Raw genomic sequence first — 26,953 nt, 5'->3', positions numbered from 1 at the left:
TAGGCTGATAAAGATCTTCAACATTGACTTCAGAGACAGCCCCTCTTATAAAGTTATTATTCAAACACTATCATATTTAAAGGTACACTGCTGACATTTAATATTTTTATGAAGTCCAATGGAGTATGTACTACCAATTAAAAATATTTTATAAAAATTACTCTTTTACATTATCCTACAAAGAATTTTATGCTTTTGTATTTCCTCTGCTACAATAACAGCAACAATTAACCACAGTAATAATTAACTGTATTCCCATAATTATGCTGATATCAAAAATGCACAAAGTTAGTTAACTAAGCAGCTACATTAATTTCAAGGTCCATTAGAAACAAGTGGAAGCCAAGTAAAAATAATCAAAATGTATCCTACCAAATCTGTCCTTTCGTTATTTTCATTCCACTCTTGTTCACTCAAGGAAAGAAGTTTAACAGATCCACACTTCTGAGAGTCAGTCTCACACATGAAATTCAGAAGCTGACTAACAAACTAAAAAGTAACCAACCCCAGGATAATCGTAGAGAGCTGTGATTTTATATAAATATGCATATATGTTACACATGCACATTTCCCTGCATTTAATTTTTTTTAAAGGAAGAATTAAATGCGATGTTAATGCAATGTTAAGTTTGTAAATTTAACACACAACATTAAGGAAATGAAAAAGTGAAGGCTCTCAAAGGCACCTTAATGCGCTTTCTTGGAATATACTAAAATATTTTTGTGACTCTAGGCACCCCTGTATCTACACCACACAGACTACTACAATAATATTTGTACAAAATACATCTTGTGAGGTATCACATGAAAGTTAATAACAAGCTGGTTATTAATATAATTTTGAAATCCATGTTAATCTCATATGTGAAGTTATGAATCCCTTTGTCTGATGTTTCTAAAACATGTTTAAGACAAGACAGCTTAGCCTAGGTGAAGGTAATAAACATGTCTGTCATAGACAAAGAAATGTGGGTTTACCTCAGTATACATACTGGCAGTAAATAAAGCCATCAAGCCAAACTGGTGGGGGTTATTCTGATCCTGAACTTGAGAGGCATTCAATTAATATGGCTCCTTCGCCCCAGAAAAACACAGGAAACTGAATCCCCAGAAGGGCTTCCTGACTTGCACGACAAAGACATTCCTTTGGAGATATAAGGAACAAAGACAGACTCCATCTTTATCCTTCACCTTAGGAGACAAAGGAACTAAGCCATATGATCTCTGTGATGGGTCCTGGCCAGCCCAGCCAGTAAAAGCTGAAAAGGAGACTGTGGGTGAGAGAAACCATCTTGAACAAAGACTGCATCATGCTACATTAAGTATTAGTCTTTTAGATGTGTGGTTTCACTTTTATTTTCTTGTAACCATTTCTACCTTTGTCCCTTTTAACTGGTATCCCTTAATCCATTGCTCATTTGTAATAAACTTGTTTTCTTTCATTATAAATCATCAATGTTGTGTAGTTCACTAAAGTGTGTGCTTCTAGAAAGGTAACAGGTTGAAGTGTTTTACTGCCTCTGTAAAGGCAATGAACCTACTGGGAGGGTCAAGTGAAATAGACTGATCTCTGCAGTAGGATGATTTTGGGGCAAATATAGGACTAAAAGGGTACTAAGGTCAGCTTGCAAGGAGCAGTCAGGTTGGGCAAAGCTAAGGTGAGGCTTGTGGGCTGCTGGGATCAGAGGCCTAACCTAGATCAAAGCTACAGAGCCACATTGAACCCAGGATTACATGGCAGATGGTGACTGAGCCCGTGTGAACCCCAGAACATCACAATTTTACATCTTCAAAGTCCTGAACTAACATTAAACTAATCCTCACAGTATTTTTGTTAAGTAGGTTAAAAAACTCTTTATCTTCATTTTACGGTTCAAGAAAACAAAGAGCAAAGCGATTTGCCCAAAAAGTCTATCCATAAGTAAAGGGCAGAATGGGAATTAGAATATTTGATTATTACTTATCTTGTTAAATATTTGGTTTCAAACACATCTGCAATGGAATTATTCTTGCTACAGTAAAAGAGACTTAATATTCCAGTTTTTGTCTTTCCATATAAAATACCATTGCACTACTGAAGGCTTTTGCTTTTTAACAATACTAGACACTTCTTTGCTTTCCACACAAAATTGCTTGAACTTGCAATTTGAAAACACACTTTTGAAAACTGACCTATTTGTTTAGCTGTCTATAAAAAAAGTTAGGTGACTAGCTTTATGTAACCATTTAAACCTAGGCCTAGGTTCCTTGACTTATGTAACAATCTATATTTAAATATCTGAACCATAGTAGGTTTTTCAAAGGTGCTTAGCTCCTGCAGTCTTCATTACCATCAGTGGAATCTGGGGTTGCTCAACATCTCTGAAAAAGAAGGCCAATTTTATGTAGATGTCTAAATATGTGTTTAGGAGCCTAACTTTAAGCAACCTGGTCTGAAAATGTCCTATATCAGGGGTTGCATACCTACATGTGGAAGTGTCAAGTCCATTTATTTGAAACTCCAAAATTGAATCGTTTCAGAATGGGTCTGAATCACTTTCCTCAAATAGAGCCACTCTCATTATTTTTCTCTTCCTACGTTAATTTAAAATATCACCTTTTGCTATCCCATGATAAAAAACCAATAAGGAGTGCATTTTATATAAGTTTTTAACTGAATTTCCAATATCACACTCAGTAAAAACAAGCTAAACCTAGTTTATACAAGGAATTTAATCCTTACACATTCTGTTTCTTTTTGAGATTAGAGTTTTCCTAAATTTACTGGTGTCTAAAGAGAGTGACTTTTAATTATGTTTGGTATAGTCTTTCAAATTTTAGTCATTTACATACAATTCTCTTAATACCCTTTCTTAAAAACAATGATAATGTTCACCCCCTGATCTGTCTTGCTTATGTCATAAAGACAAGCAATTCTTTCCCTTTAGCTTCAGCTATTCACCTCTAAGGGTTTGTCTACACAATTTTTGTATTGATTTAACTATACCTGTTTAGCTACTGATATAGTTAAAATCTGTGGAACTCTTAAAGTGGATATAGCTATGCTGATAAGAGTATTTATATTAACTTATTTTGGTAAATCATCAGACATTCAGATTCTAGACCAGGGGTGGGCAAACTTTTTGGCCCGAGGGCCACATCTGGGTATAGAAATTGTATGGCAGGCCATGAATGCTAACAAAATTGGGGTTGGGGTGCAGGAGGGGGCTCCGGGCTGGGGGAAGTGAGGGCTCTGGCTGGCGGGCTTTGGGGTGGGGCTGGGAATGAGGAGTTTGGGGTGCAGGAGGGTTTGAAGGGTGGGAGGGGGATCAGGGCTGGGCCAGGGGGTTAGGAAGTGGAGGGGTATGTGTCTCTCAGGGATGCAGGCTCCGGGGGGGCCGCTTACCTCAAGTGGCTCCCGGAAGTAGTGGTATGTCCACCGTCTGGCTCCTACATGGAGGCGCAGCCAAGCAGCTCTGTTGTGCACTGCCCTGTCTGCAGGCGCTGGCCAATGGGAGCTGCGGCGGCGGCCTTTGGGGCAGGGGGCAGCATGCAGAGCGGGGCCTCTTGGCTGCCCCTATGCATAGGAGCCGGAGGCAGGACATGCCGCTGCTTCTGGGAGCTGCGCAGAGCAGCCCCAACCCTGTTCCCTGGCTGGAGAGCCAGAGCAGAGCAAGCCCTAGACCCTGCTCCCCAGCGGGAGCTCAAGGGCCAGATTAAAATGGCTGGCGATCCAGATTCGGCCTGTGGGCCTTAGTTTGCCCACCCCTGTTCTAGACAGTCCAAGGTTTCATTAAAAAAGAAGTTCTATCCTTTATGCTTGGAAGACAGTCTTCTCAATTCAAACATAAGTAACTCTTTCTAGAACTGAAACAAGAACTTCAAGAAAGATGTGACCTGCTCCGCATTCATCTCACATGTTAGCTGAATCCTAACTAAGACACTTACAAGGTCTAAAAATGTAGACAAGCTACTGAGCGTGTGATATGCACATACAATCCCATGCCTGTCAGTACAACAAAGCTTAAGAACTACCACTTTTCAATATTTTTAAATTAAGCTGTTTCAGCGTTAAAGAATATCTTGTCTAGACAAATAAAATAATTGTTTGAAGAAAAGAGACACCATGTACTAATATCACACATAACAATTTATATCACTTGAAAGCAACAGGAGACATGTGACCGAATAACCCAGCTCCATATCCCCTGGGAAGAAAGAGATCTGAGAATTAGAGGCCAAGATAGTGCACGGTGCACTCACAGGTCACACGATTGATTCTTGGGAGGTACCCAAATAATTTCATTTGCGGTTCAGCTGCTGAATCTCATTCCCGAGGATAAAACCCAGAAGAGTGGATCTAGATATCTGACTTCCTTCAAGGAAGGCTACAAAATATATACTCACTTATGCTGGTTGCCTCTGAAATAGTTTACTGCTCAATGAAAAATTAATAAATCCCTTGATGGAAGGTGAATCCCTTATCCAATGCCAACAGAGTTCACAAGTGTGCTGCTTTAAATTTGTGTTCAGTTAAAGGGTCAGTGCGCCAACATTATTATTATTTACCCTGTTCTTCTTTACAGTGTCTACCATTATTGTGATATGAAAGCCTTCATAATCTATGACCTAAGTAGTAAAGCAGTTGAACCCTATGAACCTTCCCAGTAGTTACAATTGCTTTCCGTCCTTGTACGCAGTAAAGGCCAGACAATTTTCAGTCAATGGCATGATAGAAGTCCCATTATTTTCAGCACCCTCAACCTTGTTCTCTTTTCTGTTTGTAACCCTCTTTTCGCTCCTATTCTTTGTAGAGAGTTGCCATATAAAAAGTCAGTATTTGTCAACTATTATCAAACAGTGATGTCACACTACTATAGTTTTTCCTCTGCTTTTGCAAGGATATAGTAGGTGCAGTAGCAGCTTAATCAGTACTGACTTCTTAATGGCTTTCACTATATTCACTGGGAATTAATCCCTTTCATCTGGTTTGTAAATGGCAAGAAGAAAATTTGGTTTGATTTAGATATACACTTTGGCAGGTTAATCTTTAATTTTAATGTAGGTTGCTTAGTTGCCTCATCACAGGCACCATATCAGCATATTAATTTTTAAAAAAATATTCTCTAACGTATTATTCAATGTATTTTCTGTTACCTGGTATACTTAGATTTCATACTACTTACACAGTAAATCCAGCAGAAACAAAGTAATATTCCTATTTAGCATTTTCAGAATTAAAAAACAAAAAAAAAGTTTGTCAAACAGTCTAGCTTCCTCAGGGTAGGTGTTACTTGCCTTGTTTTGAATCAAATAAAAGTGTGATTTTTACATGATCCTGTAAACTGTCTGAGCGTAACTTAAGTGGTACTTTTGCTTAACAACTTTCAGATGTACAGCAATTTTGATCTGACAGCAAACACTTTCTACTAAAAAAATGATACTACCACCATTTACATTCAGTTTCCATTATTTTATGGTGTGCTAAACAACTGAAGAATATTTCTTATGTTCTCCTTCCTCCTCTCTCATTAACGAACCGTATTATGCACAACTTCTGACGAATACAGGGGTTAACTGTACTTCTTCCGTCATCATATCAGTTTGATAACATTGCAGTGTGAAATGGGCATGCACCTTTTCTTTCCCAGTGGAAAGAGTTACAGAAATAAAGAGCATTATTTAGGTACAAGCACTAGAATGCATGGCAGGAACTATGACAATTAACCACACGGTTACATTCTACTCTCTATTTAAAGCTTGCAGAGATAAATCATACACTGCATTTTGATCTAAACAAACTATAAGGAGCACACAAAACATCAGTATTACCTGTATATTAGCACCCAAAAAATTAAAATAATGAAGTAATGTGAAATTTCTGTTTGGATCACATAACAGTGGCAATCCAGTAATGTCAAATTGGATCTTTTAACACTAGACTGGACAAAGTGTTCGAAAAGAATACGGTAAAGAAAACAACTGCACTGGGAGGAATCTAGACTGGATGATGTAATAGGTCTTTTCCATCTCTAACTCCTGTTATTTTAATCCTGTCAGAGACTTTTTTCCTTAGGTTGATCGCATAATTTATAGAGAGCAAACCAAATTTATCTGTCTTTGTACATTAAACTTTGATCCCAATCCTACTCTCATATCAGTTAACAGGAACTTTGTCACCGACTTCAGTGGAACCAGCACGGGGTCTACATTTCACTATTCATAAATTCTGCATACTAGACTCCATCAGATTAATTAAGATTTGTACAGCTATATCAATGACAATACTGTACTTCCTGCATGTCTAGCAGTGGTATGTGTTTTACCACCTACACAGTCAAAATCATGAAGCATGTACAAGCAATGACCACCTCTCTGATGAGCAATGCACAACTGATTTTGAGCCAGAGTGCAAGTGATAAAGTTGCTGCTCAAAAGCTGAGAAAAAGCTAAAAGTCTGGTAGGAACCATGAAAAGCAATGTAAGTCTCAAGGGAAAGAACTGAACATTGCTTATGCTTGAAGATAAGGGCTAAATCTACATCATTTACTAGGTGTGAGAGGTATTTATGACTACTTCCTTATGAGATAAATGTACACTATGAATTAACACTTAAAAAAACCCAGAATTCTGCATGAATCTCCATATAAGTATCACAAAGACTCTCTTACTGTTCCAGGCATATGACCTCTTTCTTGTTTGCCATTCTGAGGACTACCATTTTTCAGCTTTTTCTTCTTCTTCACTGTTTCTTTGTGTTCTCTCTGTTTGTTTTGTACTTCGATGAGGACAGATATGAAGCTATTTTTCACTTCCTTTTCAAACTCCAGCTCATCCCTTAGAGCCAACTGCTGCACCAGCTCCTCAGAATAATCCTTAATGGCAGCCTCAATTTCTTCTAGTAGTTCATTTAGTTCAGCAACAGACAGTTTTTGTACTCCTATTAAAAAAAGAAAGAAAGAGAGAGTATGTTCTGCATAATGTATAAAAAGCGGTGTCAGTTTTTTAGGCATGGGGAGATTATCAACAAAAACGATTCTTAATTATCCCAAAAGTTTTGATAATTTATACTTCCACCACCAAAAAGATGCCATAAATAATTCTAACACAAACACACTATGTGCTTCTTGGGGATACAAGTTCACCATGAGCTTTTTTTAGGTTTGCTATTAAAATATGAAATTAAGAAAATAACCACAGCTTTTTGATTACCCCAGAACTTGGTGAAAAGTTATACATAATCTTCAAATATAGGATGGCAGCTCTCCCTAAAGAAAGTGTGGTGAAACTGCAGAAGAATCATCTCCTGACATGACAAACTTGCTATCTATCAGTTTATGTCTATTTTTTCCTCTCTCTCTTTCTCTCTGAAAAGCTATTGAAAAAATTATGGCAGGACAACCCATGGTCATTTCTGGAGTCTGCATATTTCAGGCCTGGTATGATCAAGAGTTCCATTGGGCGATGAAATTATAACTATGGATACTGTTGCTGATTCTTTTAAATCCATGAGAAGCTTTTGTAACCAGTGATCACAAAATGCGGCTGACATCCGCAAATCGTAGGAAGAGTGGATGTGTCACTCAACTGGCTTTGCTCCTTTCTTACAGATCCCACACAGTAGTTTTGGGTAACTGCTCATTTCCTCCAAGGACTCTCACAAGGGGTGGTACAACAGCCTATTTGTTCACCCTGAACAGGAGGGGTGACAATCAGGTCATATAATGTGATGAATGAGAAGGATATTATTGTGTGGTCAGGTTCAATTAGCAGGTATTTTGTAGATTTTATATTGTTGCAAAATTGTTTTAAGGATGTTAAACTGCCTACCCCATAGATAGGTGCTGAAAAAATTAAATATATCTACAAGTACAACACAATACAACTCCCGCAAGTAGCAGAGGATATAACTGAAACATGATTTAATTTCTTCAACTACCCAATGGGAAAATTATACTGGAGCTAGCTCTTCTTCACTCCCTTGCTAAGGGGGAAATCAGTAGCATTACTGTAGATGGTTCTGCATTCTGGCAAGGGACTAAAGGGCAATCTTTACATCCTCAGAGCAGCTTAAGCCTCAACCCACTTTAAAAGCTTAAAACAGTTTAGGCTTAAACCCTTAGAAAGCATTAATGTGGTTCAAACTGCCGAAGGCCTTTAAAACTGTTTAAGATGCTTACGCCACTCTATATTTTCAGCATGTAGGCTGTGGCCTCTACTTAGACTGGAAGAGACCTTGAGAGATCATCTAGTCCAGTCCCCTGCACTCATCGCAGGACTAAGTATTATAGACCATCCCTGTCTTGTAGTATAGCATCTTGGTTATGTCATGGTCAATCAGTTTCTGAATAACTTGGTGCCCCAATGTGTCCAAAAAATTGCAGGGCTGTTAACATTCAGTAAAATCAACTCTGATTGTCAGTGCTGGCAAAACAAACATGCCAACCTAGGTAAAGACATTCTGATGACGTAACTGGCAACTAGAAGAGAGCGAAGTTCTCATATGCAGATTAATTCTGAAACTTCTTTGCAACAAAAGAAACTGAGGTAACCACCACTTTCTGTGGGGCAATGACCTTAGAAGATGTCAGAGTAAATTCTGAGGCATTGGCAAAGCAAAACTAAATGATTTTTTCATGCAAACCAAAGCATCAGTTGGTCAAAGCTGACTGTTCATCCATAAAAAAAATGAATGACAGGAATAACTGATAAGGAAGAGCAAAATGAATAGCATATGAAATACAAAACAATGCTGAATATCAGAAGGTCTCTGAGAACACCTGAATTTTTTAGAAAATGTGGAAATCTTACTCAATAGGCTTTGAAATCTATACCTTGGATTTCCCATCTCTGAAATGCATATTTTGAAGCCTTAGAACAGTGATTCTCAAACTTCATTGTACCACAACCCCCTTCTGACAACAAAAATTCCTACATGACCCCAGAAGGTGGGAGGCAGGGGGAGTGAAGCCTGAGCCCACCCAAGCCCTGCTGTCCTGGGCAGTGGGGGCCCAAAGCCGAAGGGCTTCGGCCCCAGGTGGTGGGGCTCAGGCTTCAGCTTTGGGCTTGGACCCCAGCAAGTATAATGCCAGCCCTGGCAACCCATTAAAATGTTTGAGAACCGCTGCCTTAGAGAACGCTGCCTGGGATTCCCAGGGACCAGCCAGGACAGTACCAGCCAGGACAGTTTGCAGCCTAAGTTTACACTAAAGACAACAAGTCATCTTGCCAAATGCCAGGTAGTTTTGTGGAGAGACTTTGGACAATACAGACCCAGAAAGCAGAAGTGAGAATGCTGTCAAAGCATTCTAAATCCAACCAAAACCAGAATGATGTGGTGACAGCCACTTTTTGGGTCCATGTCTTTTCCCAGAGGGCAGTTTTGAAGTACAAGCCAGCAGAGCACAATCTTCAGGGGCATAACTTAACTCTGTTTAGCCAAGAGTTTCCTTTAACTGCCATTCAGTATATCATGGTCACACTATAAATGTGAACTCTCCTAAGTCTTCCTTTTTTGCAAGACAAAGATGGGAATTAAGTATTTTCCTTTGGCACAGAATAAAAGAAACAGTTACTTACTGTAACTGTGGTTCTTTGTGGTGTGATGCAGACATGTATTCCACTTTGGTGTTTGCGCCCCTAGCATGCTGGAGCCTTTTGCCTTGAAGTACTCAGAGTGGTGGGGCTCATGCCTCGTGGTCCCTCTCCTGGCTATATGAGGCAGTGCCACCCCGACCCCTGCCAGTTCCTTCAAACCGAAATCCCATGAGAGGAGACTCCTATGCAGAGGGGAAGGAGGGAGGGTTGTGGAATACACAACTGCATCACATCTCAAAGAATTAAAGTAACAGTTTATTCTTCGAGCAGATGCAGATGTGTATTCCACTTAGGTGACTCACAGGTAGTATCCCAATCCAGAGGCAGGGCTTTGAGTCTACTGAAATAGGGATCACAGAACCACCCTTGCAAGGCCTGGGTCTGCTCTGGAAGACACAGTAAAATAGCATAATAGTCCGTAATCGTATATATGGATGACTATGTGGCTGCCCTGCAAATGTCCAGTTTGGAAAGGTCACTGAGGAACACTATTGACGTCGCTTGTGCCGTTGTGGAGTGAGCCCTGCTGAGGAGGCATAGCCGAACCTTTGCCATACGCATTCTTAATGCAGGATGTTATCCATCTAGAGATGGTCTGTGCTGAGACCGTTCACCCTTTCATGCGGTTTGCATATGACATGAACACGCGAGGCAAAGCACCAAACAGTCTAGTCCTGTCTAAAGCTAGAGCATGGAGATGCTGTTTCTTTGGGGAGGAATGCAGTTTAGGGAAAAAACACAGATAAATACATCTCCTGATTCAGATGAAACTGAGACCATCCTAGATAAAAATTTAAAGGGTGGTCACAACGTTACCTTTTGCTTGGACTAGTCAGTGTAAGGCGGCTCAACCATTAGAGCCTGCAACTCACATATCCTTCCTGCCAACATGATGGGTATCAAGAATGCGGTTTTCTGAGACAGGAGGGGCAGTGGATAGGATGCGAGGGGCTTGAATGGAAGGCCAGTTAGAGCCACCAGAATCGTGTTTAGGTCCCACATGGGAACCAGATCCCGACTTGGAGGATGGAAGTGGAAAAGCCATTTCAGAAATCTTGACACCATGGCATTGGAAAAAACTGACTTCCCTTAAATAAGGGGATGGAATGCAGATATTGATGCCAAATGCAATTTCAGTGAACTGAGCGCAAGGCCCAATTTCTGAAGATGTAGTAGGTACACTAAGATGTCCTGGATGGAAACCAGAGTCAGTTTGGGTCCCACAGACCAAGAACCTCTTCCACTTAACTAAGTAGGATATCCTTGTGGAGAACTTCCTGCTACTGAGTAGGGCTTGCTGGCCAGCCACTGAGCACTGCTCTTCCTCTTCATTCAGCCAAATAACAGCCACACCCTAAGGTGCAGGGAGCTGATTGCAGGATGGAGGGTGTGGCCATAGCTCTGAGTGAGCATATCGGGGTGGAGAAGAAGCAGTATGGGAGACTGAACTGACAAAGCAAGGAGGTCTGGGCCACGCTGGGGCAACTAGGATGAGCTTGGCCTGATCTGTCTTGAGCTTGAGGAATGATCAGAGTAGGGAGAGAGGCATACAGAAGAGCTGACTGTCAGCTGCAACTGAAGGCTTTGGAGAGGGAGTCTGGACCAATGCCCCCCAGAATAGAACAGAATAGGCAACACTTTCTGTTTTCCCTCATCACAAACAGGCTGATCGTGGGGATGCCCCACATTGCGAAGATGACCCAGAGGATGCTGGCCTTCAGGGACCACCCGTGGCTCAGAAAGAAAACCCGGCTGACATGATCCGCCGGATGATTTTACACCACCGGCAAGTGCTACCACAGTGAGGTCATCTTTGATGAAAAATTGCCACAGGTGATCACCTCTAGGCAGAGTAACCTGGAATGTGCACCCCCACTGTTTGTTCACATAGTATTTTGCAGTGGCACTGTCTGTGCGTAGGTGAACTACTGAGTGCCTGATATAGTCCCGGAAGGCATGACATGCGTGGTGAATGGCCCGAAGCTTCAGCATGTTGCTATGGAGTGAGGCTTCCTGTTCTGATCCTAAGTCCTGCACCCTCAGCAAGTCCAGGTGCCCCCCCGAAAAGTGAAGTGTCAGTAACTGCTGACTTTGTTGGAGAGGGCCGAGCAAAGGGGGCTCCCCTAGCACACATTGCATGGGAATGCTCACCAATGTAAGGAGTCTAAGACTAGAGGGGGAAGGCGAACTAATCTGTCCAGAGAATACAGGGCAGGGCGATACACTGTCCTGAGCCACAGCTGAAGACGGCGAAGGCGAAGCCTGGCAAACTGGTCCCACTGCGTACTAGTGGATATGTGCCCCAGCAGGCTAAGACATACCCGAACTGTCGTGGAGGGCTGAGTTTGCAGGCTGAGACAGAGCTGTTGAATTGCCTGGAAGCAGTCGGCTGGCAGGAATGGTCTCGTCCTCATGGAATCTAACAGGGCTCCAAGGAACTGGATTTTTTGAGTGGGAGCCAAGGTTAACTTTCCAGTGTTTACAATGAGTCCCAGATGGCCAAGCAAACACAATGTGCTGTTGACATGGGCAAGAACCTCCTCTCTTGAGCCGCCCCTTCAGCAACCAATCCCTGAGTTACGGAAAGATGTGAATTCCTTTCCTCCTGAGATATGTCATGATCCACAGCCATTTAAAAATTGGGTTTGTTTAGTCCGGAGAAGAGAAGATGGAGGGAGGACATGATAACAGCTATCAAGTACATAAAAGGTTGTTAAAAGGAGGAGGGAGGTAAATTGTTCTCATTGACATCTGCGGATGGGACAAGAAGCAATGGGCTTCAACTGCAGAAAGGGCGGTTTAGGTTGAACATTAGGAAAAAATTCCTAACTGTCAGGGTAGTTAAGCACTGGAGTAAATTGCCTAGAGAGGTTGTGGAATCTCTATTATTGGAGATGTTTAAGAACAGGTTAGACAAACACCTCTCTGCGATGGTCTAGATAATCCTTAGTCAGCCATGAGTGCAGGGCACTGGACTTGATGACCTCTCAAGGTCTCTTCCAGTCCTACGATTCTATGTATCTGGTGAAGACTAGGGTAACAGATGAGAGACTGAAGGGGAGAACCGTATACTGGAAGTGGCACTCTCCTACCACAGAATGAAGAAACTTCCTGTGGCTTGGTAGAATCACCACATGAAAGTAAGTGTCCTGGAGATCCAAAGCAAAGAATACATCATTCTGAGACAGTGCAGGGAGGATAGCCGATAGATGAGGCTCTACATGGTCACTCTATTTTATTACCTTGTTGAGGCCATGAAGGTCGAGGGTGGGTCTCATCCAGCCCTTGGATTTTGGTATCAGGAAATATCGGGAGTAAAAGCCATGGCCCTGGTGTTGCGGCAGAACTTCCTCCACCACTCCCAACGTCAGCAAAGAGCTGACCTGCTTGATGAGCAATTTCTCGCGAGAGGGGTCCCTGAAAGGGGATGGGGAGGGGTATGTGAAAGGGGTGTGGAGAGGAACTGGACTGCGTAGCTCGATTTAACAGTATCTAGGACTCAGCTGTCAGAGGTAATTGAGTCCCAAGCACTGTTAAAATGGGCCAGTCTGTTCCCAAAGGGGTTGGAATAAGAGGGTGGAGTAATGCTGTGGACTAAGGAGTCAAAATGGGCACTTACCAGGCTCTGGAGGAGTGTGTGTGGATTGTCTGAAGCCTGTGCCTGACTGCTTCCTCTTGTGGGATCTATCTTTCTTTCTAGGAGGGAAAGGCTGCACACAGAACTGCTGCAGGGGATACTGTTGCTGCTAGCGATCCCCATAGCGGCGTCTTTGCATGGATAACATGTACACTACCAAGGACTGCAAGATTCACTCCTTTAAGGATTCCAGTGCTAAGTACCATCAGTCTTGTCCAAGAACAAGACTGAGCCTAAGGGCAAGTCCTCTATGGCTTGCTGGACATCCAAAGTGATCCCAGAGTTTTAAAACCATGAAGCCCTCCCCATAATTAGAGATCATCACCGTGGCCGAGGTGTCTCCAATGTCAAGGGCAGACTCCAGGGACGCTTTGGCCACTGAACAGCCTTCCGCAATGAACACCCAAAATCCTCAAACAAGGCTTTAGGAAACTGGTCCTTGACTTTGGACATGGCTGACCAATAGAAGAAATCATACTTGGACAGCAAAGCTTGTTGATTCACAATATTCATCTGTAAGAACAATGAGGTATAGATATTTCTGCCCAAAAGACTCCAACTGCTTGGAGTCTCTGTCCGTGGAGGTAGACTTGAAACTCCCCTGCCTCGCCCTGTCGTTCACTGCCATCAGAACCAGGGAGTTTTGGCCCAATGGGAATAGAACCCTTCAAATCCCTGTATCGGAATGAAGTAGCTTAGCCACCAGCAGTACCGAGGCCGGTGTACTCCACAGGGCTCTCGCCAGCTCCAGGAGCCCATCACCAGTCAGGAAGGCTATTCTCCCAGGGATGCAAGCTGTAGAATGTCTACCAGTTTGTGTGTGTTCTCTTGGAGAAACTGTACCAGGATGCCAAGTGATCTGGCTATGCAGTGTAAAAGGTCCTACAACTTAAAATCCTGTTGGATAGAAGGAGAGGATGAACCCGGCAGCACACTGTGCCCAGAAGGAATGACTCCAGTAGCTCCACAGGGAGAAAGACCATCAGTGCCTAGGCACATGACTGTTCTTCAGTCACCACCGTTGATCCAACAGGTGACTTTGGCTTTGACCAGGACAAAGAGCAGGATCTCCACAAGTGAGGAGCGTCTCACTGAGTCCAAGAAGCCCATTGATACAGGTAGGGTATTGGTGGACAACAGGGGTTGGAACAAGGACCTCCGTCCCAGCCATGGTGCACAGCCAATCCTGGGAACCATACTGGTCCATTGGCAGCCCTCAGAGCTTGTTGGGTGATGTGGAGCAGGATGACAACCAGCCCGACTCAGAATCAGAAGAGCCCTGGGATCTCGGCGATAAGGGCGGAGCAATGCCCAAGTGAACCAACCGGTGGTCAGATTCATCGATCACCCAGAACAAGGGAGAGACCATTGCCCCCGATGAAGGCAGTACCATTGCTACTGAGCATGCCAGTGCTGCAGTCATTGGTCCTGACACAAACAGCGGTATCAGAGTGCAGGAGTGCTTTGACGACGAGGGTGGTGAAATTTGCCATGGGATCATCTGTGGTGTCAAATGCTGCTGAGCTGAAGAGGGTCCCCATACTGATTCTGGTACCAGTTCCATGCCCACTGTGGGAAAGGGAATGTCTGAGTGCAGTGCCAAGGGGCATCAAGATTCAGTGGGGTGGTCCTTTGGAGGGATTGCTGAAGGTGCAAGCCTTGGAAAATTCCGTACCAGCGGTGAGGATGGAATGGAAAGGCAGAGCGGATCTGCCACAACCTGGTACATCAACACAGCAGATACAGTCAGTACTGGCATCCCCCTCATCGGTTCCAGACTCAATGGACATCCAGAGATCAGAACTGGTGTCAATGGTACGGGGTTTCTGCCCTTCCTACTGAATACCAGGAAACGGTCAGAGGTACCCACGCTATCCTGTGTGCCAGAACCAGTCGTGTGCCAGTCCACACTTTTCCTGTAGAAGGCAGAGGAGTTGCCCTGCAACCTGGAGTGGTCCCGACGGTCTTATGAGACCTCTTCCTCAGCACCAATGACTGAGAACAGCTCCTCTGCCTCTTCGGAGAGGCATCTGTCTCAGAACAAGAGGCAGTGATGCTCTCTGAGCCAGAAGGCAATCTTTAGCCCAAAGAGGGCTTTGGTACTGGATCAGGTTGCTTGGACTGTTCAAGCAGGTGCTGTCTGAGATGAAGGTCTTGACCACCTGAGTCTGCTTTTTAAACTATCTACAGATCAAACAATGCTCTTTAAGGTGGGCCTTGCCTAAACAAGTTGGGTCACAGTTGGGGATAGCCCCTCCACACAAAGGTCAACGTTCAAACCCTGGTGAGGACATCACACTGGAACACTACCACCTAACACTAATTAACTAACTATATACAATAAACCAAGCTAAGACTAAAGGCAAGGCTGTGAGACTACAACCACACATAACTGACTCCAGTTAGAAGGAACTGGGGAGAGGGTCAGGGTGGCACTGCCTTATATAGCCAGGAGAGAGGCCACAGTCACAAGCATCAGCCCTCTATGGGTACCGCTAGGCAAAAAACTCCAGTGCTGGGTGTGCACACCTAAGTAAAAAAACATGTTGGCATCTACTTGAAGAACCAAAAATGCCCAAAATCTTTTTTAAAAGGAGTCTTTGAAAGTAAAGGTGAAACTCTCACAACCACCCTCAACAAAAACTGCATTAGTCAAGCTCATGCAGTTGCAGAAGCACAGAAAATAACTGTTCATCTGATTCTTCTGTTTATACCAGAACAGAGAAACCACAGTAACTGAAACAAGATCATGGACAAACTTTTTCTTAATCTTCTTCAAAGCTTGCAACTTCTAACCTTAGTTCATTTCTCTAAATGAAGAATGCAGTACACTTGCCTTAATATGCATCTGTCAGACACCTACCATCCTACCTAACGTTTAATATCTTAATAATTTAACAAAGATTATGTACTCTGTAAAAAGGAGTCAAATCCATCATGTCAAACTTTAATACAGCTGCTTCTGTTTTAAATACTGCAAAGGTAAGGTTTTATATTCAATTCTTGGCAAAAACATTCTTAGCAGTTTACAACATTTATTTACTGAAATCAATTATGTTTCCCAGATATCTAGATATACATTATAGTTTACTTTGCCTTTCAAGATTTTCTGACTGCATTTTCAAAGGCAGATGATTTCACAGATGGAAATGATTATAGATCAAGTATAGAGCAATTTAAACCATTAGCTACTTTCAAGAAGTTAAAAATATAGTCAAGATATTAAATGAGTATCCCTTACTCTCTTCATAACTGTTGTTTGTACTTGACCTCTTGAGTGTTTGAATTTCCTGGGAAAGTATGGAGAGCCGGTCTGACTGAGTGGGTGTTTCTTCGTCTTCTGGGTCAGGTGATTCCTGCATCATTTCCTCTATTTCTTCAATCACCTTTAATAAAGATGCATACGCATAGTCTTAGGGAAGAGAATCACTGGTAACGAGCAACAACTTAGAATTTGTATATGTTCTACTGACAGCTCATCAACTTTTTTACTTTTAAAATTTTCTATTTCCAGATAATTTTTCTTCCAATAAATGCATATTAGGTGGTACTGACAAGGTAAAGCCACTGTTGAGACTGGGAATCAGGCATATCAATATAAAGGGAAATTTCTTTAAAAAATAGAAAATGGGACTCTGCACAAATTGGTCTTTTCATAACAATTTTATTCATTAAATCTATACATATTGTCTCATAATGGCTAAGAAATAAAGTTTACAGCCATGCATACATAGGTCCTCTGTCTCTCTGCTTCAAGACCACTGATGATTTGGCAGGATGAGTTTGTATATCTTTTTCTGATATTCAGTCTAAGTTTTATTTTCTTAATTTTATCCCATTCCTCCAAGTTAAACCACTTTACACCACCATAAATATTTTTTCTCAGTCCTTGATATGTACATCCTTCAAACAGTTGTAAATAGGTATTCTCCTCTTAGTCATCCATAGCAAAACTACAGTATATTTTAGTTACTTTATTCTTTCCAGATAAGCATACCCTCTACAGCCCTTTAATAATTTTTACTGCTCTCTCTTGCCATCCCACAATTTGTCAATATCTTCCTGTTAATTAGGCACCCCAAACTGAATGCAAAATTTCAGTTGTGGTAACACCAGGCTTGTCAAAAAAAAAAAAAAAAAAAAAAAAAAAAAAGGAACTACAACCTCCTGGTTCTGTAAGCCAAAAATCACATTTTTTTTAAACACCATGTCACATTTATATTGTATATTGCACATTTATGTTTAATTTATTTATTTGTCTTTCAGTGTTACTAATTTCCAGATGTGTCTCATGAAGAGAAGAAATTATTTATTTGCTTATACATCAATGATAGGAGCCTGGATAACAAACAAGAGGAACTGGAATTGCTGACTTATAGGCATAAATAAAATCTAGTTGTATTACTGAAACCTGGTGGGTTAATTCACACGATTAGCATGTTAAAAATAAATGGTTATAACCTATTTAAGAAGGACTGAGTGGGCAAGAGGACTAGGGGAGTGGCAATCTGTGTCAAAAAAGGCATTACTTGTTTCCGAGTAACTGATAACTTGGAAGAAAATGATCTGAATGCTTATGGATCAATGTCCTAAAGATAAAGCACACAATGAAGTATTAATTGGTGTCTACTACAGACCACCAGATCACAGTAGGAACAAGATCACTGCCTCCTTTTGCACATATCTATAATGGGTCAGGGAAAATAAACCTCTGTGATCATGGAAGACTTCCATTTGAGTGACATATGCTAGAGGTCTCAAGCTACCAGTTCTAAAACATCCTTGGAATTTCTAAACTTTATAGATGACAATTTTCTAACCCAAAAAGTCTTACAGCCAACACAGGTGAATTTTTTATTAGACCTGGTCCTAACAGATAAAGTAGAACTGATCACAGCACTAAAATTTAATGGTAGATTAGGAACAAGTAATCATGACTTGATCACCTTTATAATGTGCAAGCAGAATTAAGTCTAGAACAGTAACATATTATAGATACATACACACACACCTGGTGCCTTTATAGGGTCATTTTCACATTAAAAAAAAATTATGAGCCAAATCAGCTGGGAGGAAGAATTTAATCAAAGAAATGTGAATGGTAATTGGGAATAATTTAAGAACACATTACTAGATGCCCCAAAAGCCACAATCAAGGAAGAAGGCCAGGCTGGTTAAAAAAAACCAGCCTGGTTTAAACGGAAAGAGAAAACAGTTATAAAAAAAATAAAGGGTTCAGAGAGGAGTCACGAGCATGATTAAAGCATAAGAAAACATGCCTTATAGCAACAGACTCAAAGAGTTCCATCTATTTATCTTAACAAAGAGAAGGTTAAAGGGTGACGACGACAGTTGATAAGTATCTACATAGGCAACAAATATTTAATAATGGGCTCTTCAATCTAGCAGTGAAAGGTATAACATAATCCAATGGCTGGAAGTTGAAGCTAGACAAATTCAGACTGGAATTTAGGAATACATTTTTGACAGTGAGGGAAATTAATTATTGGAACATCACTGGTAGATCACTGAGAATTTTAATCAAGATTGGATGTTCTTCAAAAAGTTATGCTCTAGAAATAATTTTGGGGAAGTTCTATGGCCTGTGTTATACAGGAGCTCAGACCGGATGATCACAATGGTTCCTTCTGGTCTTGCAATCTATGCATTTCCCTCCACCATATTGAGAATCTGCATTTTATGCTATTTCTCCCAGCTGTATTAATTTCCTTTTTCCAAATTGTATATCAGGTTTTTTTGGCCCATATTTCTTCTCTCTTTTGGTTCCTTTTACAGTAATATTTCTCTGTACTGATTGTTGATTAATCCTCTGCAGTTTACTAACACAGGTGAATTTAGTGTTCTGTTTTATTTAGGATTCCAGATCATTAATGAAGATGTTAAAACCAGGCACTGCATTGCCCTGCTCAACTCTCCTCAAATTCAATACCGCTACAATTTATCATTAACTTTTATCCAGTTTTTACTTCACATGGCAGTGTTTTTAGCAAGTCAGTTTGGATTAATTTTTTGAGATTATCAGAAAATATCAAACCCTCCACTAAAATCTAAATATACATCAACTCCATTCACTTCATTTACCAAATTTGTAGTTTTATTTTAAAGAGCAATCAAGTTTTTCTGCCAACCTTTGTTCTTTATAAATTCATGCTTTTTATTATTTGTTCTTATTACCTTCACCAGTTTCCCTTCTCTTACTTGATTACTTTAGTATAGATAGAAGTTAGATGTACCAGGATAATAATTGACAGAATTGCTCTCTCCCAGATGACAACTGGTCCTGCATATTCGTTTACCTACAATTTTTCAAGATTTTCCTAGTTATCCATCAATTTTCAAAATTCATATTTTACAGTAAGCTTATGAAGAGCCCATGGCCAGCTTTTGGCACTACTCAACTATGTATTTATAACCAAATACTTTTTTGAGATGGGTACAACACATATGGGATATTGGGTTTATTAAGAAAAGAACACAGCAGATTGTCTTTTAGAGTTGTCTCATTATTCAGGAAATGGTTGACAAGCATGAATCATGATTAGATTACCCTATCTGCTTTCTAAATAATTTTTCCATCTTCCTGCTATTTAATGCTAATAAAATTTCCTTGACAATATTTCTAAAGTAAAGTCAGAGTGTGCTTATGGTTTTTTTTAGCACTTTCAAATACCACTCAAATCCAATGTTGGTCTCAGAGCAAAATTTACAAAGGATCCCCTGCAGGACAGAGGCAGAGAGCAAGGAATGTGCACATTCTGTGAAAGCTGCCAGGAGTAGGGCTCAAACTCTCAGTGCATAAGTGCTACTCACATTTAATGGCTACAGCGGGTCACCTTAAGCCCCCCCCCCCCCCCCCAAACTTACTGTGACCTTATTTTCAAAGTGCTCCATGGCCTTGGCCCAAGATACTTAAATCTCTGGGACAAAGACCGTGGTCGACAACTTTGCTTCTTTGACACAATGGAAATCTCAACAATAAGAGTAAAGTTTGCCTATGTAAGAGACAGAACTATTTTCTGAGGCAGTCAGACTGTGGAATGAACTCCCCCAGGAACACGAACCTCACCATTTTCCACTTCTAGTGCAAGGTGCATTTCTTTGACTTAAATATACCTCTTGCTATGTGTTTGTAACAAAAAACACCCTACCAAAACAAGATACTCCACTCAAGATGTTCCTCCCTCGGGGGAGAGGATAACAGAACAACCATCATGTAGCAGATATGTAGTCACACTGCTGATTGCACTACTGGAAGGTGCTCAGACACTACAGTGATGAGCACGGTATAAATGAATATAATAGAATAGAATGTAAGCTTGTGGATTTTAGAGCTCTTAGAAAAGACCGTTAAACAGTAAGCAATTCTCAACCTTAACAATAGAAGAGCTGCTGCTCTGTAATATGTAACATCTAAACCAAGCTCATACTGACCTAAAAAAAAATAAATAAAAATTACATTTGTCTTCACTGTCATTTTTGGAAGTAACAAATTGTATATTAATGCTAAGACATTTGAAAATAAGACATCCAGCCTCGTGCCATATATACTTAATTTAGGAGCATTTTTGTCTACATCTTCTTCCCTCAGATTCCTGTTGGATCATGCCAGGAAACTGAAGTATGAGAATTTCAAAGACCCATGTGGAAAACCCAAAGCTGAAACAGAGGGCAATTTGAAAGATGAAAAAGTACCCAGTGCATCTCTTTGGCTATATCTACACTGCAAGTGAGGGGCGTGATTCCCCTGCTTATGTACAGATACTTGTGCTAGCTCTCATCAAGCTAGGGAGTGTATAAATAGCAGTGTAGTTAGAATAGTAGGGGTAGTGACAGTGAAGGCATGGCTGAGCTGTACCGAGCACAAACCTACTTGAAACTGGTGGGTACGTACGTGACACAGCTCAGCTGTGTCTCCACTACTGCTACCTGTGTTACCGCAGCTATACTGCTATTTATGCTAGCACAACTATGTGTACATAAGCAGGGGAATTACCCCCTTAGATCATAGTATAGACACTGCTGCTGTAACTCTAAACAAAAGCGATCAGCTTGTCTCCAAATCTCTTTAGCATCCACTAACTAGGAAGAACAAAAGGTATAGAACTAAGATATAATATCTTTTTGTTGAACATTTTTCTTTACCTGCTCTGCTGTGAACAGTGGTTCATCACTGATGCAGGAAACTATGATAGAGTGCATATCCAGCTGTTCTCTAAGCTCTTCATCATCTGACAGGTCAAGGTTCAAATTTTCATTTAACTGAAAGCGCACACAGAAAAAGTGAAAGAGCAAAAAGTTAAATTATAAGAAGAAAGTCTTGGTGTCAACAATAATGGAACCAAAAATTAGATTCTTGCTAATAATCAAGAATCTAAAAGATATAAATAATTCTTATACCATAAAACCTAATACACCTCAACAAAAGTGAAAATGAATCTGTAACTGAAGCATATTTTATAAATTTTATCATCTTTTTGTTTTGACAAGAATATTAGCATATTCTTTACTTTCCGAAAAGGAAAAAAAAAAAAGATGACTTTAAACACACCACTCACTCTGTGCTATGCAAACATTTGTAGACTAGCCAATCAGTCCATCAGACTCACGTAGCTCACCCTGTACTCCTTCAGATAGAAGCAAGATACCAAAATAGATATATCAATGACAGATAAGTATAAATCTGTTGCGTATCCTGACTTTTACAAAGGATTATATAAAATTACATAGATTACTGCTATTTACATCTGAGGAAGTCATCAGAATTTTTGACATATGCAAGAATCAGCAGTGCATTTAATCACTTACTTTAAACACAATATACATTAAGTCATGTCTAAAAAAGTTACATTTAGAAGCCAGGGTGGACAGACAATTCAAGGTTGTGATTTTCCAACCATAAAACAAAGCTACTTATTTTCTGGAAAAAAAACTCTATATGTTTTATTAAATAAGAAAACCACACACATAATATGGGATTAATTTCATAAGCATTTGTTCCTCAAACAAAAAGGCACACATTCTCGTAAGACCTTACAGTTCCACAATTAAACAGGGGGGACACAAAAATCACGTCCCCAGACTAAAGTTAGGCCTACCATTATGCCATTACATACGGATATACTTTTACCATGTTATTTGCATTTTCACCACCTTGTATATTACAACATTTATTGTAAAACAATACAAACAAACCAATCTGAACGTGCAGAATACACTTGACTAATGCTGAATTGGCTAGATGGGAATGTAGGTCTTTTAAAAATTGCCAACATTCTGACTTTAGCTGCCCTCTCACATTTACTTGATTTTTCATACCCTGGGCTCAGTATATGACCTTTGCATCTGGGATCAATCATATTGGCTACACAATAGGAAAAATCCATTGCCTCATTTAAACCAGTTTTTGATTTTCTACTGTGCGATTCCAGTTTTGTTAACTAGAACAAGATTTTCACTGAGACTGTCAACTACCTGCATTCTGTCAAATCCATCCCAAACTATCTTTAAATTTAGTGTCTACTGAGTATCCTGTTGTGTAAAACATGTGCTATGTTTTCATTAAAGTCTTTTTGGTGCTCAGTGCAAATTTCATCATGCTTGTGGTTGGATGCAAATATTCAGGCAATCTTCTCAAATACCTCACCAAGCATCATTGGAAATCTGGGGTATCAATCCTCTTTTTTTAATCACCCAGCTATTAGGCTGCAAAAGAATGTCCAAACTTTCACAATATGCTTCAGTGCATTGTACTATTAAAATTACACTCAGCTAAGCAATGCTAGTAGTGCCAATTTTCTCTATTAGTAGGGAGGGGCAAGTGTTGCTATATTTCAGTCGCACGTATTTGTAGAGCAAGGAAGTATATTTGGGCTCTGATCCTGCAGTTGGATCCACACTATTGTTGGATCCTGTATCTATCTCATTGCAGGATATGGCCTTGGTGGGAAAAAGTTCATAATGAATTTACCAAGACACAATTTACCAACATTTTCGGATACCATTCAATACACAAGACTGAAAGTGAACAAGAAGACTTCCACAGTATATTACTGTCTTTCCCTTGCCCCTCTGTTATGCAAATTGGTCCATCTGTTGACCTGTCAGTCAGTTTAGAAGGCATCCACATCATTACACTTTATTGAAAGCAAGGAGCAGAAACAAATGTTATCAGATCTGTCAGTGTTAAAAGACAACCCTTGCTGCTAATGCCAATACTACACATTAAAAAGAAAAATATTTTAAAGTGATCACAAATAACTATTTTAATAAGAATTACATCCTATATTGATTCTGTACCGAGAGGAAAAGGCCCCAAAAGGTTTTTGGTTACAGTCAGAACTTACCCCTCTTTCTGAGAGATTCAGTGTTGGCATATGCAAAGCTCTGGTGTGGGAGGACTTCCAATCAACTGGCATTACATTACCATAATTATCAGTCAAAGCATTCCAAATCCTGGACAAAAGGATTAAAGAAACAAACTGATATTGAAATGAATTGCAACTGATCATCTACAAAACAAAAACAAAAAACAAAACAAAACACAGAATATTTTTTTCAACACTGGTATCAATCAGAAATTCTCCCAGGTATTCAATTAAAAATATTTTTATTGTTTTTACAGTCAAAGAAATAAATGCTGCAAAAGTTTGGTTTTATTTATGTATCCTCCTGAAATGCAAAAAAGGGAATCATTTGCTGATGCTTGCACAGCAGAGAAATAAAAAGAAAACTGGAAAAGAACTAGGCTTCCTGATGGGTCATAAATTTTGGGGATAAATGAGTTTTCCCTTTGTTGAAACGTTAGCCAGATGATGCTCTGTACCCTCTTTCCTACTTCTTTTCTATGTTGTTCTAATTTCTCTTGCCTCATGCATCTCAAAACCAGGAATTAGCAAGTGCTGAGCAGCAACTCCCAAGCCAAAACTTCACTTTATTTCAGTGAAGACTGCACAACTATAAAGGAATGTATAAATACAAATGCACTAGTCAGGAAAGTCTCTAATGTTTATGGAAGTGAAAGATTAAGAAAGAAAGGTTAAAACTTAACTTTGTTATAAATCCATTTGCAATACTCGACTTTTTCTAAAATTCTGCTGTGTGTCTAGAACTATCCATGCTTCGTTTCAGACCAAGGATGAAGATCTGGGCTTTTTCCAGAAGTGAAAGTAAGCCGGTTCGGTCTGGCGTACCAGCAAGAGCCAGTACACCGTGCCAGACTGGACTGGCTTCCCCAGTGGTGATTTAAAGGGCCCGGTGCTCCTGCCACTGCGGGGAGCCCCGGGCCCTTTAAATCAACTCCGGAGCTCTGGCAGTGGGGCTTGGGCAGCGCTTTAAAGGGCCCGGGGATCACCGCAGTGGCAGGAGCACTGGGTCCTTTAAATCCCCGTCTGAGCCTGGCTGCCGGAGACCCAGCGCTCTAGCAGCCGGGCTCCAGCAGGGATTTAAAATGCTCGGAGCTCTGCGGCGGCCAGAGCCCTGGGCCCTTTAATTCACCCCTGAGCCCTGGGGCTCCCAGCTGCAGCTGGGAGCTCTGGAGTGATTTAAAGGCCCCAGGGCTCCCAGCCAGAGCCCTGGGGCCTTTAAATGGCCTCTTCCGGTTGAGGCCACGCCCATACTCAGGACTCCAGCGTACTGGTAAGTCCTTTAAGTTACTTTCACCCCTGACTTTTTCAGATAAGTTTATTTAGTCATTTGAGTTAAAGAGAAAAACACTTCCCTCCCCTCATCTAAAAAAATATAGTGAGAGACTAAAAAATGACTAAAAAAAACCTTCAGATTTTATATGTGGCTAAACCTCAGTGAAGAGCTGTCATTTCCCTAATTAAAAAAACCGGCACATACAACTAAAAAAGTTTAAACATTTAAAACTGGTTATCGTGCATGCTCATTATGAGATTTTTATTGTAGTGTTTCAGATCCATCTGATCTTCAACTTCATCCCATGGGAGAAGAACAGGCTGCTGGATCCCCAACAAATCAAAGAAAACTCTCCACAGGGCTTGTGGTAATGTTCAATACATGTCATAAGAACATAAGACGGCCATTCTGGGTCAGACCAAAGGTCCATCTAGCCCAGTATCCTGTCTTCCAACAGTGGCCAGTGCCAGGTGCCCCAGAGGGAATGAACAGAACAGGTAATCATCAAGAGATACAGCCCCTGTCGCCCATTCCCAGCTTCTGCCAGAGGCGAGGGACACCATCCCTGCCCATGCTGGCTAATAGCCATTGATGGACCTATCCTCCATGAACTTATCTAGTTCTTTTTTGAACCCTGTTGTAGCCTTCACAACATCCTCTGACAAGGAGTTCCACAGGTTGACTCTGCGTTTTGTGAAGAAATACTTTCTTTTGTTTGTTTTAAACCTGCTGCCCACGAATTTATCTAGTTCTTTTTTGTCACAGACAATTATGAAACTAAGACCCTGTCTTGATAGGCAAAAGAGGCATTTTTCAACCATTTGAACTCAATGGGATCAGCTTAGGAGGAAAGCCCTGCTGGTGCTCACGGACAGTCTACCTACCCAGTGGAAAAGGTGTGGCATTAGCTCACAGTAACACATGCAGGGGTTCATCACCCCAGGGAGAAACCACAGAGACGCTGACAAACTAGGCTGTCGACCTTTAACGTTGCTATTAAGTGGCCACACAAAAGATGAGGACAACTACTGGCAGCAGCTCTGGTTAGCCCGCGCCCACAGGGCGGCCTCGGGTGCGAACTTGAGTTCACAGCCAAGTTGCGCTGTGCCCACCCAGCTGCTCTGTGGGCTGACTGCAGTGTGGCCAGGCCCAGCTCGCACAGGCCAGCACAGCCACAGCCCAGTCAGCCTAGCGCCCTCCCCCGCTCCAACGACCAGGGACCCCCGCCCCGCCCGTTCGCCCCTCCCCAGGGGGACACCCCCACTCGTTTACCCCCTCAAAGGACTCCCCAGCCCAGGCCGTCCCACCCCACCGGACCCTTCATGCGCCGCCCTCTGCCACCTACGCGCCGCTGGCCCCCCCACGGGGCCCCCCGCGGGTGCCGATCACCCCCCTCTCAGCGCCCCGCCCCCGCTCACTCGTCTTCCCGTAGGGCGCTCTGCTCGCTGAGGGGCTGCAGCGGGACGCGGCTCTCGCTGCCGCCGTCCCGAGGTGGGGGGGGCTTGAAGCAGAGGAGCAGCTTGTCCCCCAGGTCTCCGGGCCCCCAGGTGCCCCCGTCCCGGGCCGGCTCGGGGCTGCTCCCTGCGGGGGGCTGGAAGCCGGAGAAATCCTGCCAGTCCCCGGGGTCCCGCTGCGAGGCAGCCGCCATGGCAGACACCGGGCGGCGCGCTCGGCGGAGCGCGTTCGCGGGGCTCCTCCCGCTGTAGCGGAGACGGGGCGGGGCCGGTCCCGGGCCAAAGGGGCCCGCAGGGGGCCTTGGCGTCCAAAGAAGCCGCCTGCAAACGGCGGAACCGGCGTAGGCCAGAGCCGGCGCTGGGGTCCTAGGAGTGGGGAGAGAGCGGAAAGGGGCCAGCTCCGCCCCCACCCCGAGTGACCGTTGGGCGAGTCCCTGAGCCCGCCCCCGCCCCCCGCGCGCGGAGCGCCTGACGCCTGTCCTGGCGGGCTGTGAGGGGGCGGCGGCGCCGGCGCCGCGCAGAGCGCGAGGCGCTCGCAGCCCCGGGGGCCGTTGGCTGAGCTGCGGCAGGCAGGTAACCCCAGCAGCCCCGCGCCGCGAGCCTCCTCGCCCCAGGACGTGGCCCTGCC

At 42.2% G+C, this 26,953-nt stretch overlaps 1 protein-coding gene across 5 annotated transcripts in view; it reads right to left on the bottom strand.

The window, feature by feature from the left end:
* The window catches only part of FEZ2 (fasciculation and elongation protein zeta 2), a 74,905-nt gene extending 48,159 nt beyond the window's left edge, over positions 1 to 26,746 (bottom strand). For 2 of the 5 annotated variants that reach the window (XM_073338366.1, XM_073338365.1), the window contains exons 1-5: positions 26,290 to 26,746; positions 23,578 to 23,686; positions 21,377 to 21,493; positions 16,455 to 16,599; positions 6,651 to 6,919 (exon numbers count right to left, since the gene is read on the bottom strand). In XM_073338366.1, coding sequence (XP_073194467.1) covers positions 6,651 to 6,919; positions 16,455 to 16,599; positions 21,377 to 21,493; positions 23,578 to 23,686; positions 26,290 to 26,519 — 870 coding nt within the window. In that variant the 5' untranslated portion in view covers positions 26,520 to 26,746. The remainder of the gene's footprint in view (positions 1 to 6,650; positions 6,920 to 16,454; positions 16,600 to 21,376; positions 21,494 to 23,577; positions 23,687 to 26,289) is intronic. The other 3 variants (XM_073338368.1, XM_073338369.1, XM_073338370.1) reach the window with 2 other exon arrangements.
* Between the last annotated feature and the right edge of the window lie 207 nt (positions 26,747 to 26,953).

Source organism: Lepidochelys kempii, chromosome 3 (genome assembly GCF_965140265.1).
Source record: "Lepidochelys kempii isolate rLepKem1 chromosome 3, rLepKem1.hap2, whole genome shotgun sequence".
Lineage (NCBI taxonomy): Eukaryota > Metazoa > Chordata > Testudines > Cheloniidae > Lepidochelys > Lepidochelys kempii.
This window is presented reverse-complemented; position numbering and strand designations above follow the sequence as displayed.